At 39.9% G+C, this 16,509-nt stretch overlaps 1 protein-coding gene across 17 annotated transcripts in view; it reads right to left on the bottom strand.

Annotated features, from left to right (window-relative positions):
* Window positions 1–16,509, bottom strand: part of git2a (G protein-coupled receptor kinase interacting ArfGAP 2a) — a 146,071-nt gene that overhangs the window by 45,900 nt on the left and 83,662 nt on the right. For 5 of the 17 annotated variants that reach the window (XM_072481503.1, XM_072480289.1, XM_072480548.1 and 2 more), the window contains exons 14-16: window positions 13,035–13,184; window positions 7,331–7,579; window positions 3,137–3,226 (exon numbers count right to left, since the gene is read on the bottom strand). In XM_072481503.1, the coding sequence (XP_072337604.1) occupies window positions 3,137–3,226; window positions 7,331–7,579; window positions 13,035–13,184 (489 nt within the window). Of the gene's footprint in view, window positions 1–1,088; window positions 2,350–3,136; window positions 3,227–7,330; window positions 7,580–13,034; window positions 13,185–16,509 lie in introns of those variants that run through there. The other 12 variants (XM_072480630.1, XM_072480461.1, XM_072481052.1 and 9 more) reach the window with 11 other exon arrangements.

Genomic DNA, 16,509 nt, shown 5'->3' on the forward strand with positions numbered 1-16,509 from the left:
ACTATCAGGGAATGTACAATCGTGATTCAGAGAGAAACTAAAAAGAAAGTAAAATGTTTGAAGTCAGTAACAAAAAAATGCAGTGCAGGTTAATAACGAAGCAATATTAAAGCAACGCATTTTATTCTTAAAACCAAAGAACAATCTCCATTTTCCATTCCCAAATTATAAATTTGAAACAAACTTATTTGCTAGTCTTTTGAATCTTTTGCTGTGTTGCAATTCAAACATATTTTGATGTGGGGGGTTGTGGGGGAGGGAAGAGAAAGAAGGTAGTGGTGAGGTAAAAGGGAATCTTTGCTTCCTTCTGTTTACCATGGTTTTGCCTTGCATGTCATGGGTCTTTTGTGTGCACCATAACGTAAAGAAAATGTTTTATAAGCAGTAGTATATTCCTCAACAAAAAAAGTCCAGATAAGGGTTATACGTTACAGAGCACAAATGATCCAGTTTAGATTCTTATGAACTTGAGACAATGAGGGCCAAAAATGCAGCTTTGCATCAACAGCTTGTATTTATATAGCAATTTTAACATAAAATTTGTGCCCAACAGTCCAAATTAGAGGAGCATAGATATCACAGACTGTAGGAGATTGTAAAGATAGAGAGGGGAGCAGGTGAGCAAGGTTAAAAAAAAATGCCCAGCTTGGAGATGATGTTTTACGGTGAGGGGGCCAATTTTAAGAACCATGTCTCATCACTTCTCATGTTTTAACCCTCATTTCATGTCTGTATAATTAGTTGCGATTGAGACCCTCTTAATTATGACAGAGACAGATGTCATTTTAATCAGCTGTTTGCAAGTAACCTTCTCATTCCAGTTGAATTCAAACCATCTTTAAACAAACATTTTGAAGATATAGTTAAACTAAGAAATTTGTGTAGCTGGATTGCCACTCACTTAAGGTTATCCATATTTCTCTTAAGTTTGTATATTGCAAAGTTTTATTTGAAACTCATGGTTTAAATATTCCACAAAATTAGAAGTTGTTAATTAACACATTGCTCTAGAACATGACAGAAAAAAACATTCAACATGATCAGCTTTGTACTCAAGTAATAAATTTTTAAAAAATGAACAATGTGGCTTTGGAAGAAGAAAGTTTATTTTAGTTTTAAAACCAGTAGACTTAAGAATGAATACATGCTACAACGCGAGATAAATCAGACCATGCTCGAGGCAGTATGCTAATGACACTGTGGCTGGTACCATCTTTACAGTAATAGGCTGCCCAAGAATGATTGTCTAGATGGATTAAATTGCAACAAAAAAGAAATGAGCTCATCCAGGCATCTGCTTGGAGATCATAATAGATCCCAGTAGCCAATGTCAAATTGATTGCTACAATACTCTTCCCATATTAGAATGAAGCATGGCACAAGCTCAGCATTGAAAGTGGTTACCCCTCTGTTTAAGATGCCATAATCACCACCTCCAGGCTACTGGGCCATGAAATCTTTGGTAAGACAAATAACTGGCACTATATTAAGGGCTCCTTCTGTTCCACCAGCAGCCAGTCACAGTTCATGTAAAGCACTATTAAAGTTCAAAAACTCCTTAGTGATGGAAGCATAATTAGAAAATGGAGCAAGCTTTTGATGTCAACTGTGATCTTCTTCCGAAAGCTTTCACCTCATGGAACAGCAACCAAGTTGCATGAAGATCCCAATTCACAAATATGCATACACTACGTAGCTTTGCAACAGAAAATGGAATATTTTGTTTTAATTTTAACCAGTGAAAAAGCACATCAGATTTCCAAGTTAAATTATGGGGGTGGAAAAGGGGTGTTGAACACTGAAAATCTGTACCCTGTATTAATTTAAGACAATATGTTTTAATTGTTAATTTCAGAATGTCACACGTATGGCACCAGGAACATGTACTTTATTTTTTAAAAACACACATTATCCTTCCAAACTCAGCCATCAATTGCCGAATTAGAATATTTGATATAAATGACTCAATGTTATTTCCCTCTTTGTATTGCTCTTTGCAAGAGTAAACTATTCAGCTGAGTTCCTCTGATGGCCGTGCGTAGAGGGGCATATAAATTCAGATCATGCCCGTTCTAACCCTGAACTATGATTTAGCTGATCTCAGCCAGCATGGAGTTTGGGTGCTACAAGTGTCCTCAGTGTCTGGATTTGGTACCAGCTAAGGTTCTTGCTTCTGATCAATATCCAGCGATCCATGTTTGATGTGTGGACTTTGGGTAATGACAGGATTGGTTTGGCTGCGATGCTTGGCAATGTTCAACGTCAAGGCTTACACATGTAAAATGGCCATATGAGGTACTAAAAAGCGACCAGTGCTCATGGGATCATACGACATCAAGGAATCAGTGCCTGCAGGAGCGAGGAGGGGAGAAAATTGGGAAGAAAAAATTATAGCCACTATAATTATACTGAAAGTTTCTTATTCAAGTTTCTCACATCCCTTTTTGAATGCGTTGGTGTATGGCTCCATGGGCACAAGTAACGCTTCAGTACCTTGCCCAAGTGGCCATTCTTCACATATGAGCTCAGGCATATGGTGATTTGCAGGTGATTTGTCTGTATCACAGCTGAGCTTAAATCCAGTCATCACCCAACATGCTCACTCACCCCCATAAAAATATATATGCCAGTTAATAAACAGGATCTCAGGCCCTATAGATCCATTTTCCATCCCAGGTGGAGGCCAGTTGTACCCTAGCTGAAATTAAATAATTGAACAAGGAACCAGAGATTGAACCGGTGACATGCCTGCTCTATATGCTCAATACAACACGGTGCAGTGAATTCACCCACTAATCATCAGGGTAGCATGACAGTATTGCTTGAATGGAGATCTAATACCTGCGCAGTAGCAAAGGGTCAAGCTTTGATGGCTGAAAGGCTAATTAAGCTAGGTATGCATTGCAACCTGTGATTTGGGAGCAAGCAGTATTAATAAACTTCAAATAAAAAGTGAAAAGCAGAGAAGAATAATCAGGAATATGCAGTGGGTGAAGGAAATTTCAGTGAAAGTGACTATTCATGCAGAGTTGGAGGAAAGGAAGTAGGTCAAAAAGTGTGGGAAAGAGACAGCAACAGGCACTGCAGATGGTCACCGCCTCCTCCTATACACAGACCAACTGAGAAGGTACTTAACCCTTTGGGTGTTCTCATCCCAGGACCAGGAAAGCGTGGAAGGGAAGGAAGGTAAAGATGAAGAGGAGGTCACAAAGGCACTCCTCCCAATCTGAAAGGGGAAAGAAGAAACACTCGGGCAAAAATTAAACATAAGAAAAACACAACAAAAGAGTGATCCACGAATTGTTAACCTATAGGTATGCCAAGTTTTTATACAGGGACTTCAACTGCTAAACCTTTCACTGGGTTTAAAAAAAAACTAAATTGCAAACAGTTTTTAAAACACAGTGGACAAAACTCATTTTAACTAAAGGGCTGGCTTACTTGGTATGGTTGCTTGCAGAATTGGTTAATATTGCAGAGATGATATGAACACTGTCAATTAAAAGATTCAATACTGTATAAAAATTAGTTTATCTCATCCATCCAAAACGCTGCCCATCAAATGTACTCAAGTGAAGTGTATTCCTCGGAATTAACTCAAAGCTCTCAAATTATACGAGGCCCCACTTACTGGCATCTATTGATTTCGTCCTTGTTTTATTTGGTTAGAAACAGAGTCAAAATACACAGCACATGCCTAATCTTTTATTCGGCATCATCATCTTTGGCTTCATAATAGAATTGATGGAGAAAGTCATGCTGTAAATGAAGGCAGCATTCTATACAAAATGCTTGTTCCTGACCAGTGATTCCAAAGATCAAAATGAAAACCAGTGGAACAATCAGAAAATGTAGGAATTCTGATACAAGTTTTTTTTTTCTTCCCTGGGATGTGGGTGTCGCAGCCTCTGCGTGCATTTATTGCCCAACCCTAATTGCCTTAAGAGTCAACCACATTGCTGTGGGTCTGCAGTCACATGTAGGCCAGACCAGGTAAGGACGGCAGATTTCCATCCCTAAAGGACATTTGTGAACCAGATGTGTTTTTATGACAATCAACAACGGTTTCATAACCATCATTAGACTTTTCATTCCAGATATTTATTTAATTGAAATTTTGCCATCTGTATTGGCAGAATTTGAACCTAGGTCCCCAGAGCATTACGCTGCATCTCTGCTTTACTACTCCAGTCACAATACCACTGCGCCACCACATCCTCAAAGTATCCTCTTTAGATTAGCTACATACAATGTGACGGTAATAGACAGACTGATTTAGACTGCACACTTAACTTGTACCTTTTGAAATAACAAAAACCTAATGAATGGTTTATTTAAAATGATTACGGAGATTAAAAAAACAAATGCTTGTTCATCTATTTTGATTTTAAAAAACCCTACAATATCTCAAAATAAAATCAGAGGAGCATTAACCATAACAAATCCAAGGAGGGCACACTTTCCATTACAAAACAAGGAAATTCAAATTAACATGTACCACAAGGTTAGATTTGCATAAATTTGAAGGGCAGATGATGAAAAAAACTAATGCTATTTTACAAAGGACAATTCTTTCAACACATTCATGTTCAAAAATCATATTTAGCACAATTTAGGTTTTATGGCTTTTACTTGGCATACCTAGAAACAAAATAATTCAACAAGTTGACATTCAAAAGCAACAAGACTTCACATTGAAAACAAAATTCTGCATGTTAATGACCAAGAATGACACATTTTGGTGATTTATATAAATTCTTATTTAATAAACCATTGGGTTTTTAGTACTACAACAAACAAAAAAAAATAAAAATAAAAATAAAATAAAAAAAAAAAAAATCGGGCAGATGCATTTAGTCAATGACCCATTTCCCCGCAATTCAGTCTGGTTTAATTCAGACATTAAGACCTCAGTGTTGTCTTTAACAAATTGCCTGCGGTAATTAAATTTCACCCTCGATTACCAATGAAACTTTTAATTTTATAAACTTAAAGTCAATTAAATATAAAGCATAAGTTGCATGTTTTGATAAACCAAAAATAATTTTACCCCAATCTACATGGGAAAAAGGAAATTTGCAGGTCTTGGTTTAAAGAATAGGGGAATGCAACTAATTGGGTAGCTCTTTCAAAGAGTTGGCATATAGGATAGGCTGATGGGCTCCTTCTGTGCTGGAGGTTTTATGATTCTGGACAGAATTTCAGCAAGTACAAATTTGAATGTTGTTAAATGCAGGCTATTCTGTATTTGTGAACCCAAATTAACATTATAGCTTAGGGCGGCATGGTGGCTCAGGGGTTAGCACTGCTGCCTCACGCGCCAAAGACCCGCGTTCAAAACCGGCCCCGGATCACTGTCCATGTGGAGTTTGCACATTCTCCCAGTGTCGGCGTGGGTCTCATCCCACAACCCAAAGATCTACGGTGTAGGTGGGTTGGCCACGCTAAATTGCTCCTTAATTGGAGAAAAAAAAGAATTGGCCACTCTATATTTAAAAATAAAGTGTAGTTTATTGAGGTTCAGTGCAACCCACATCATGATCATACAAAGCCCGTGGAAAAGAAATTTTCAAAAGTATGGGATGAATATTCAAATCTCAAGCCCAACCCAGATAGCAAGCACATCGAACAAATTAGTCATAGTCCAAATATTAGTATAATTCCATTAAGGGCAATAATTTATCTTGTTATATAACCTATCACAAATATTCTTCCTCACTGAAGGAATAGTGTAATTCCCCAATGCAATGCCTGGATAAAAGTCACTTTCTCAACACATTTTTTAAATTAAAAAACTAACTGCCCCAATGCAGCCATAAAATAATAGTGGGACGTGTTTATAAAACGTAATATTTAAAGATTCAAAAACAACAAATGTATTATACCATACATGAAGAGTAAAAGTACCACCACCTATACTGCTTTCCCAATTTGCACAATAATGCAGTGAGTTTAACAGAACATAAGGTCCCAGAGAACATTAGCAACATTAGCAAAATGAACAGGAGTGTCAATAAATGTAACACCTATGGGCCCTTAAACCTTCAAATTCCATCTTTTTCATAATCTTTTTCGGGTTCAACTACCTGCTAGAACTGGAAAATATATTTCGCAATATTTAAGTTAGTAATATTAAATGAGGTTCTGCACTGATTTAAACTTAAGAAACTAAAAAGTTCCAATGATAAAGTGCCATCAAACTATTTAACAGGGTAATTCAATATATAGTGCCTATTTTGGGAGGGCTTTTATTCTCATTTTAAATTGTCAAAAAGCAAAGCTGTGCAAATTAGATTTTTTTCACCCCCTGACCACCTTTCTCCCTTTCCATCCTTTTTTCTGAAGTAATAAATATTCTAAACCCTTGCTCAAACGGTCACTATTCATGTATCAAGAATTCTGGAGTATCACCACAGCCAAGCCCACTTCAGGTCTCATCTACCAAGCAGTGGAGAGTTTGCAACATGCTAATTTGATGTTGATCAGGAGTAGCAAACCTCTCCAGCTGAATTTGAATTTCACCTTTCCAACTGATGACTGAGATCAGCTAATCTGACACAGGCTAGGGACAGAATCTGAGATATGGCTGGTTTTATTGGCTCAATACCACCCTCAAGGTGCATACACAAAGTGAGCCATTATGGAGAAGCTGAAACTTATATCTGCCAAATTAATCTGCTTGTTTCAAGAACATAATTATTAAAACCTTCATGATTTTAACTCACTGTACAATATTTGTACAAAAGCACACTATTGCAGATGCTGGAAATAGGAAATAAAAACCGAAAATGTTGAAGTATTTAGCAGTTCCGGCAGCACCATGGAGAGAAAGAGGGCTAATATTTCACGGCATTGACCCTTCATCAGAATAATTCTAATGAAATGACATCGACCTGAAATGTTAACTCTGTTTCGCTCCAAAGATGTTGCCTGACCTGTACAATACTTGCATGCCATCTAGTGCTTCAAGCTGGCATTTTCTTTCTTCCGCTATTAACATTTGGTTAAATAAAATTTAGGTGAAGGTCTATTGGGATTTATTCCTTCCCAACTGAAATATGTTAGTTCAACAGTCCTGGAATAACAACATTGAAAGGAACAAGGTTTAAGGCAAAAGGTGAACAAGCAATGTTCATTTAGATTCAATTAGGCATTTTTCAATAATTAAAAAACCTTTGTTTGGCAATAAAAAGGAATAAAACAAGAAAATGACAAAAATAAACCACAAGACAGTTTTGCAAGCTAGAAAAGAAAACCAGAACTTAGGACAAAGAAGAAAAGAAACAAAAAAGCACAAGTTGCTTACCAGAGCTGATGGCAATTTACTTACGTGTTCAGGGAAGGGCTGGAGTCCTGCAATACTGTCCTCTGGGTATGTGACGTCCCCAATTGGGAGATAGGGTTTCTGACCAGAGCCAGTCTCATACATGGACATAGGCCGGCTGCCACGTGCAGACGGGCGCCGTTTTAAGGATGAAGGATTGGAGGGACCTGGGTATTCTGAACTGGAGGGAACTTGATAGATATTCGTAGTGACCTGCCGCCTGAGGGTGGTGTTTTCACTCTGCAGCGTTTGAAGCTGAAAGAAATTTTTTTTTAAGCCAATAATCTTTTCTTGTATCAAGCAAAGCTGGACAAATTTTGTTGATTACTGCAATGCGGATCGTGCACGCCATAAATGAAATGTTGCTATAACAAGTAAAGTCAGAGAGACAGATAGAGGAAATAAACAAATTAACATCTCAGTAGAAGGAGCTGAAGCATGGACTAAATTACACACGTACACCACAACTTCCACCTGGAGGCCAAATGCTTGAATGGCCCTATCTCATGGATAGATCAGTTTCTCTGGAACTATGAATGCTGCGTAAAGAACTTTCCATTCTATTGATTTTTTTTTTGCACGGTACATACAATGACAGATTTGAAAACAAAGACATCTTTAAAAGATTAGCTGATGCCAGTCCCTAAAATATCGATAGTTTACAGGTTTCACTGTGCTAACATTTGAGGTATTCTACCTTTATTCTTTTTTAAAAAAAAAAAAAGATTTTTGTAACACAAAAGTGATTTGATTACATAGAACAAAAAAAGCATAATATGAAGCTGTAGGTGGTCTGTAACATGAATTCTAATAGATAACAGGAATATTTATTGCATAATCTTAAGGACATTAACACCAATTTCTCTTGCTCCTATGATTTTTGACAGTCTTTCTGCTCCGCATCTCTGGGGCTCCATTTATATCTTGTAAGGCCATGATTCTGTCTGAGCAGGTATTCAATGCTATCTATCTCTCCTTGTTCATCAAAAACTCAACTCCACATATTCTGCTCTGCATTAAATCCTGCTCATCTATCAACCCACCATTGTTGACCTTTATTTCGCTCCCTGTCGACAAAATTCTTGTCCTCTTCAAAAACCTTGACTTGAAGCCTGCTTCAGCCTATGCTCCTTGTCTTGGTCCTCTGACTGTCTTTTTGGGGCTTTCTCCCTCCCTTCTTCCCAACCTTGTTGAGTCAACAACTCATTGGGACATTTTCATCTGTAAAAGCGCTATGTAAATGAAAATATCTGTTCCCTGGGGTCTTTTCTTGATCTCCAGTAGAAGTATCAATAAAGGAGAGGAATTACAGTTTCAACTAAGTGGGTATAAAAAGTAGAAACATTTAATAGAACAGTTTTTGCATGTTTCCACAAATATTGATTAGATAAATGATCAGTTATCTGATATAACTGTTCACCATCAGTTGTGTGTGTCTTTTGTTGGTGTAGGCTAAGGATTAAATGATGGCCAGAGCAACGAGAACCAATTTTCTCCTCTTCAGAAAGTATAATAGAATCTTTTATATTGAGCTGAGAATGGCTGTGTTTCTCAAGAGCAACAAAACATTTCTTAATATCTTTATGTTCACCTGTCTCCATATTAACTGTGGCTCAAGTTAAAAACTTAAAAATCAAGTGACTCAGATCACGGACCTGCCCGTGCCCAGGCAGGAAGGATGCTTTCGATGGTGGGAGTGTCCAAAACCAGGGGTCACAGACTGAGGATACAGGATAGACCATTTAGGACAGACGTGATGAGAAGTTTCTTCACCCAGAGAGTGGTTGGCCTATGGAATTCATTACCACAGGAAGTAGTGGAGGCCAAAACATTGCATGTTTTCAAGAAGCAGTTAGATTTTACACTTGGGGCGTAAGGGATCAAAGAATATGGGGGAAAAGCAGGATTAGGTTATTGAGTTGGATGATTAGCCAATATCATAATGAATTGTGGAGCAGGCTTGAAGGGCCAAATGGCCTCCTCCTGCTCCTATTTTCTATGCAAAATCAAGAGTTTAAATTAAAACAGGAAATGCTGAAAATGCTCAGACAGTCTGGCAGTTCTGACGATCAGAGGCCTGAAATAACACAATTTCTCTCTTCACAGATGCTGCCAGATCTACTGGGTATTTCCAGCATTTCCTGTTTTTATTTTAGATTTCTAGCATCCACAGTACTTCACTTTCGCAAGAGATTAAATTACAATTCAAGCTCAAGACTGCTAGAGGGTTCAGGGAAATTATAGTCTCTCTTTCCTTTTTATATAAATGCTAATACTTTTTCTCCCTGCTCTCCTGAAGTAGCGGCTGACTCAAAATGCAGTATTGATCCAGAAGTGCAGGTCTTCTTGCATTTCATCCACATTGTCCAACTTCACCAGTGAACAATAGCAATGAGGGTCAGCCATATCATTGTGGCTTTAGGGGGCTTTACATATGAGCCTAATCCAGTATCACACCAAAAATTGGGTCGTTGGGAAATAATCAGCAGGAACTGGAGATATCTTTACTTCTCTTAAAGTATTAGTTTAGCTCAGCTGATAACCTTATTCATTTTTGAAGGTACAAAAGTTGAACACCGTAAAGCCAACATTTCAGTATAATACCGAAAGAATGAGACAGAATAAGACAGATTAAATTTCAGTTCAGGGAGAATTCTGGCTGTGTTAAATTTTGACTACCAATACAAATTAATATGAAATTACTATAACTCTCTTGTCAAGGGAAAACAAATAAAAAAAGAAGGCTGTCTGTACATCCAATTTTTAAAAATTATATTGTACTGGAAATGTCATTGTATTCCCTGTAAACTGCTCTGACATTTTCATGAATCACTAAGCTGAATTGCTCAGGTTTCTCCTCCCTCGCCTTCAGAAACTGTAAACAGCTTCCGTTGGGTCGCTCAACCATACACGCTGTAATTTCAGATCCTGCTACTGTCTGACAGCTATTGTAAAATGGTATTGTATTTCCTTCTCCACTGAGCTTCAAGTCCCTGAACAGATTATATCTGTGTCAGATCATGATTAATTTTTAATCACCACTCAATGAATTATCACCATTGCAATTTCACTTTCGGTCAGTCTGCTTGTGATTATTAAAACAGCTTTCTTTTCTGCACTAAACATGTCACAGAATGCTATTCGCTACTTTAGGGGAATTGCTTAAGTGGGGGTGAGAGGTGTTATTAATTTGGGTCTTGAAGTTTTCATTTTCTCAGCTACAGCAGTGGTACTTCGCTCAGGGTTCCTCTGACAACAGCTTTCTACCCCATGACCTCCACCAACTAAAGCACAAGACCAAGGATGGGAACACAACCACCTGCAAGTTCCACTCCAAGCCACACAATATGTTGGCTGAACTATAATTGTTGTTTCTGCGCTCTCAAAAACCGAGCACTGCTTTCCCAATAAAACTTTGGGTGTAGTCACACCAGATGGATTGCAGTGGTTCAAGAAGGCAGTTCACCACCACCTTCTCAATGGCAGCAACAAATGCTGGCCTCCTCAGTGATGCCTCTTTCCCATTAAAAAAGCATTCTGAGCCTTAATATTCAGGTCTATTCCTTTACTGCCCAATATGCAACTATGCAGTGAAGCAACAGGGCACCCGAGTAGATTAACTGAATGTTTGTGTCTTTTGCAACATGCTCCTCTCTAACCTTTTAAAAGGTAGAAGAGAAAAGGCGGCCTTAAGTGGTTTTAAATTACTGCAAGTGAACATACAGAGCAATAGTTATCAATAGTTCAATCAGCAAAGGTTTTCTTTGTGTAACTGTACAAGTTATGAACAAACTACATCTCCCCGGACATTGGTGAGCCAGCTTTCTCAGCTTAAACCTATCTACCACTTGCATCCTAAACTTCAGTATTGGTGAATGCTTGCCATCACAATTTTGGCTTTTTAAAAAACCTGTCATTCTTGTGCTCACAAGGTTCCCGCTGAACCAGGACAAGGGACCTTCCAACAGACTAGATGAAGGAAGATTACCGAGAGTGACTAACAAATTCCTCATCTTTTCATATGCATGGAAGTACCTGGTTTTAAAAAGCAACATTTAAATCCCAAAACGTTCTGCGAAAGGGTGAAAAAAAAATTCCCGGGTGGGTCTAACTATATTTTTGATTGCCTAACCCTCATTTCTTTTCCACTATTACAGACTAAAACTAGGAATGGACCAAGTAGAAATTCAAAACTACTTGGAATAATTCAGTTCAAAAGGAATAAATAAGTGTGCCATTTAAGCACCTCTCCCTCGGAGGAAGTGTTGAAACACAGGAATTGTAAAGGTGAAAAATATTTAAAATGGTGCTTTACAAATTAAAGAATATTTTCCATTCTACATTATTTTAGGGGAAGGTATGTAAATCAAGGGTGATTTTAAAGGGAGTAGCTTCCCACAGGGGTCCAATCATACTTAGGTCAACCCCAGGTTCAGTATTATGATCTCTTCTGAACGTAAATGTTCAATATGACAGAAGAGGCCATACAGCATAATGATTAATGTTCAGATAACACCAAAGTGTGCAACAAAGTCAATAACTTAGAAGAGTTTAGCAAAAAAAGAGTTGGATATAAATGATTGATGAAAAGAACCACATTGCTGCAAGTGGATTATATGAGATGGGGAAGAAGACCCAAGATTGGCAGATGGTCTTTAATACAGGCAAACATTTTATGATACACATAGATGAAAACAAAGGAAATAGAATACAGCATGGGTTGCAATTTTAGACAAATTAAAGGAAAACTGCCAAGTGATTGATGACCACTCTCAGAAAGCACAAGCATTATGCCAGGAAGCTGCAGTCAAGAAAATCATGGCTCAGGGCTGTAATGCACTGCCTAGAAGGGTGGCACAAGCAGATTGAATAGTAACCACAGCGAATTGGAAATGTACTTGAAAGGAAAAGGTATTGCAGAGCTATTGGGAAAGAACAGGGTAGCGTGAATAATTGGGTTAGCTCATTCAAAGAGATGGCATAAGCAGGATCGATCCAATGACATGCTTCTGTGCGGTATGATGTTGTCATTCATTATACTACTAGGGCCGCAACAATCAGGTTATACAAGACTTTTCTAAGATCTAACTTGGGGTAACCATATTCAGCATTCCACCCCACCCAATCCCGTCCACTCAGAACGGATACCTGGAAAATGTCCAGGGATGGAAAACAATGATAATTTTGACGAGAAAGCTTTGCAGTATGAAGGTAGCCAGCAAAAGCCATTGCAATCGCGTTCTATGGTTGAAGAGCACCCGGGAGCCTTAAATATGGCTGGAACTACCCCGATTTTCACCAGGTCAGCCACTTGGAATGATGTACGGTACAGAAAATGAGTGATATTGAGAAATGGGTAACATCACTTTTTTTCTCTCTTGAAAGAATCAAGATGCCCAAAGATTTTACCAGTGCCAGCTCAGGTCCAACTGAGTGAGCAAATCGGAACAAAATGAAATTTACAAGAGAAATTAGAAATCTGAAATGCATTGCAGGACTCATTTCCTGATCTTTCCTGCTGCATTTAGGACAAAATCCTCAATCCCCCACCACATTGCCCCGAATAAAGAAGCAAAAGGAAAATGGAACCCATAGTTGAGTAATCCACAAAAAAAAGTCACTGCGGTCTTTAACTCACAAAATTCACCACTGACCCCAGGATACAGAACAAACTGAATGAATTCCAAGTGTCTGAAAAAGGCATTCTTACTTTTTTTTGCATCAAACGCAGTTCATCGCTCAAGTTGCTGTTCACTTTCATCAGCTGCTGTATCTTTGCCTCAGAAGCACTGAGTGCATTTTTCACCTCCATGTATTCCTGTAATGTAATTGGTCCGTCTGACAGGTCAGAGTCCATGCTCTACAATAAGAAGCGCATCTGATAAACAAAATTCTATTTCTATGTAGATACAGTTAAAAGAATCACATTTTTGGAGGTTAAAGCTGCAGGGAGTCTCTCTCTTTTTCCCAAAATCATTTTTACTTGTATCACTGTAACACTCCTTCATTACTGAACTCGACTGGCAGAATGGCTAGGAAGGTGCCAAAAAACCACCGGGGCCATGACATTAAACATTAAAACACAGAATGAACAGATCCAAACGCGATAGCTGATTTATTATAGTAGTAAACACACTGAATAGGTTTGAATCAAACTGTGTCAAGAACATTTGAGATTTTACTCCAATAATGTGAACCTGTTTGAGACTACTGCCTTCTAATTACTCCCATTCAATGTCAAAGACAGTACATCAGTTGATTCACCTGTCCACAAACAAAAATGGTTGGGTTTATAACAAAGGATGAAACTACATCAAAATTAAAAATTATTTTTTGAAAAACTTGTTGTTGAATAATGCATGGCACTGAAAACACCCACTTTGTTGAAGTTTTGAGAGAGCTAAAGACCGGGTTGTCAACATAGAACATAGAAAAATACAGCACAGAACAGGCCCTTCGGCCCACGATGTTGTGCCGAACCTTTGTCCTAGATTAATCACAGATTATCATAGAATATATAGTGCAGAAGGAGGCCATTCGGTCCAGCGAGTCTGCACCGGCTCTTGGAAAGAGCACCCTACCCAAGATCAACACCTCCACCCTATCCCCATAGCCAAGTAACCCCACCCAACACCAAGGGCAATTTTGGACACGATGGGCAATTTATCATGGCCAATCCACCTAACCTGCACATCTTTGGACTGTGGGAGGAAACCGGAGCACCCGGAGGAAACCCACACACACACGGGGAGGACGCGCAGACCCCGCAGACAGCGACCAAAGCCGGAATCGAACCCGGGACCCCGGAGCCGTGAAGCAACTGTGCTATCCACAATGCCACCGTGCTGCCCTTAAGAACAAATTAATCTACACTATATCATTCTACCGTGATCCATGTACCTATCCAACAGCTGCTTGAAGGCCACTAATGTATCCGACTCAACTACTTCCACAGGCAGTGCATTCCATGCCCCCACTACTCTCTGGGTAAAGAACCTACCTCTGACATCCCCCCTATATCTTCCACCATTCACCTTAAATTTATGTCCCCTTGTAATGGTTTGTTCCACCCGGGAGAAAAAGTCTCTGACTATCTACTCTATCTATTCCCCTGATCATCTTATAAACCTCGATCAAGTCGCCCTCCATCCTTCTCCGTTCTAATGAGAAAAGGCCCAGCACCCTCAACCTTTCCTCGTAAGACCTACTCTCCATTCCAGGCAACATCCCAGTAAATCTCCTTTGCACCTTTTCCAAAGCTTCCACATCCTTCCTAAAATGAGGCAACCAGAACTGTACACAGTACTCCAAATGTGGCCTGACCAAGGTTTCGTACAGCTGCATCATCACCTCACGGATTTTAAATTCAATCCCTCTGTTAATGAACGCTTGCACACCATAGGCCTTCTTTACAGCTCTATCCACTTGAGTGGCAACTATCAAAGATGTATGAACATAGACCCCAAGATCTCTCTGCTCCTCCACATTGCCAAGAACTCTACCGTTAACCCGGTATTCCGCATTCATATTTGTCCTTCCAAAATGGACAACCTCACACTTTTCAGGGTTAAACTCCATCTGCCACTTCTCAGCCCAGCTCTGCATCCTATCTATGTCTCTTTGCAGCCGACAACAGCCCTCCTCACTATACACAACTCCACCAATCTTCGTATCGTCTGCAAATTTACTGACCCACCCTTCAACTCCCTCATCCAAGTCATTAATGAAAATCACAAACAGCAGAAGACCCAGAACTGATCCCTGCGGTACGCCACTGGTAGCTGGGATCCAGGCTGAATGTTTGCCATCCACCACCACTCTCTGACTTCTTTTTTTTAAAGAATATTTTATTGAAAATTTTTGGTCAACCATCACAGTACATTGTGTATCCTTTACACAATAATATAACAGTATAAATAACAATGACCTGTTTTATAAACAAAGAATAAATAATATATAACAAAAACGAAAACTAAAACTAAATGGCAACTGCCTTGTCTCAGATAAACACTCTCCAAAAATATGGTTTAACAATCCAACATACAATTATTTATAGCAACGACCTATACATATTATACATATATATTAATAAACCTGAGACTCCTTCTGGTTCCTCCCCCCCCTCCCCCCTGGGCTGCTGCTGCTGCCTTCTTTTCCATTCCCTCTATCTTTCTGTGAGGTATTCGACGAACGGTTGCCACCGCCTGGTGAACCCTTGAGCCGATCCCCTTAGGACGAACTTAATCCGTTCCAGCTTTATAAACCCTGCCATGTCATTTATCCAGGTCTCCACCCCCGGGGGCTTGGCTTCCTTCCACATCAACAGTATCCTGCGCCGGGCTACTGGGGACGCAAAGGCCAAAACATCGGCCTCTCTCGCCTCCTGCACTCCCGGCTCTTGTGCAACCCCAAATATAGCCAACCCCCAGCTTGGTTCGACCTGGACCCCCACTACTTTCGAAAGCACCTTTGTCACCCCCACCCAGAACCCCTGTAGTGCCGGATATGACCAGAACATGTGGGTGTGATTCGCTGGGCTTCTCGAGCATCTCGCACACCTATCCTCTACCCCAAAAAATTTACTGAGCCGTGCTCCAGTCATATGCGCCCTGTGTAACACCTTAAATTGAACCAGGCTTAGCCTGGCACACGAGGACGATGAGTTTACCCTACTTCGGGCATCCGCCCACAGGCCCCCCTCAATCTCCTCCCCCAGCTCTTCTTCCCATTTCCCTTTCAGCTCATCTACCATAATCTCCCCCTCGTCCCTCATTTCCCTATACATGTCCGACACCTTACCATCCCCCACACATGTCTCTGAGATCACTCTATCCTGCACCTCATGCGTCGGGAGCTGCGGGAATTCCCTCACCTGCTGCCTCGCAAAAGCCCTCAGTTGCATATACCGGAATGCATTCCCTTGGGGCAACCCATATTTCTCGGTCAGCGCTCCCAGACTTGCGAACTTCCCATCCACAAACAGATCTTTCAGTTGCGTTACTCCTGCTCTTTGCCATATTCCAAATCCCCCATCCATTCTCCCCGGGGCAAACCTTTGGTTGTTTCTTATCGGGGACCCCACCAAGGCTCCCGTCTTTCCCCTGTGCCGTCTCCACTGTCCCCAAATTTTCAAAGTCGCCACCACCACCGGGCTTGTGGTGTATTTCTTCAGTGAGAACGGCAAT

This window comes from Scyliorhinus torazame, chromosome 1, assembly GCF_047496885.1.
Source record: "Scyliorhinus torazame isolate Kashiwa2021f chromosome 1, sScyTor2.1, whole genome shotgun sequence".
NCBI classification, from domain to species: Eukaryota; Metazoa; Chordata; class Chondrichthyes; order Carcharhiniformes; family Scyliorhinidae; genus Scyliorhinus; species Scyliorhinus torazame.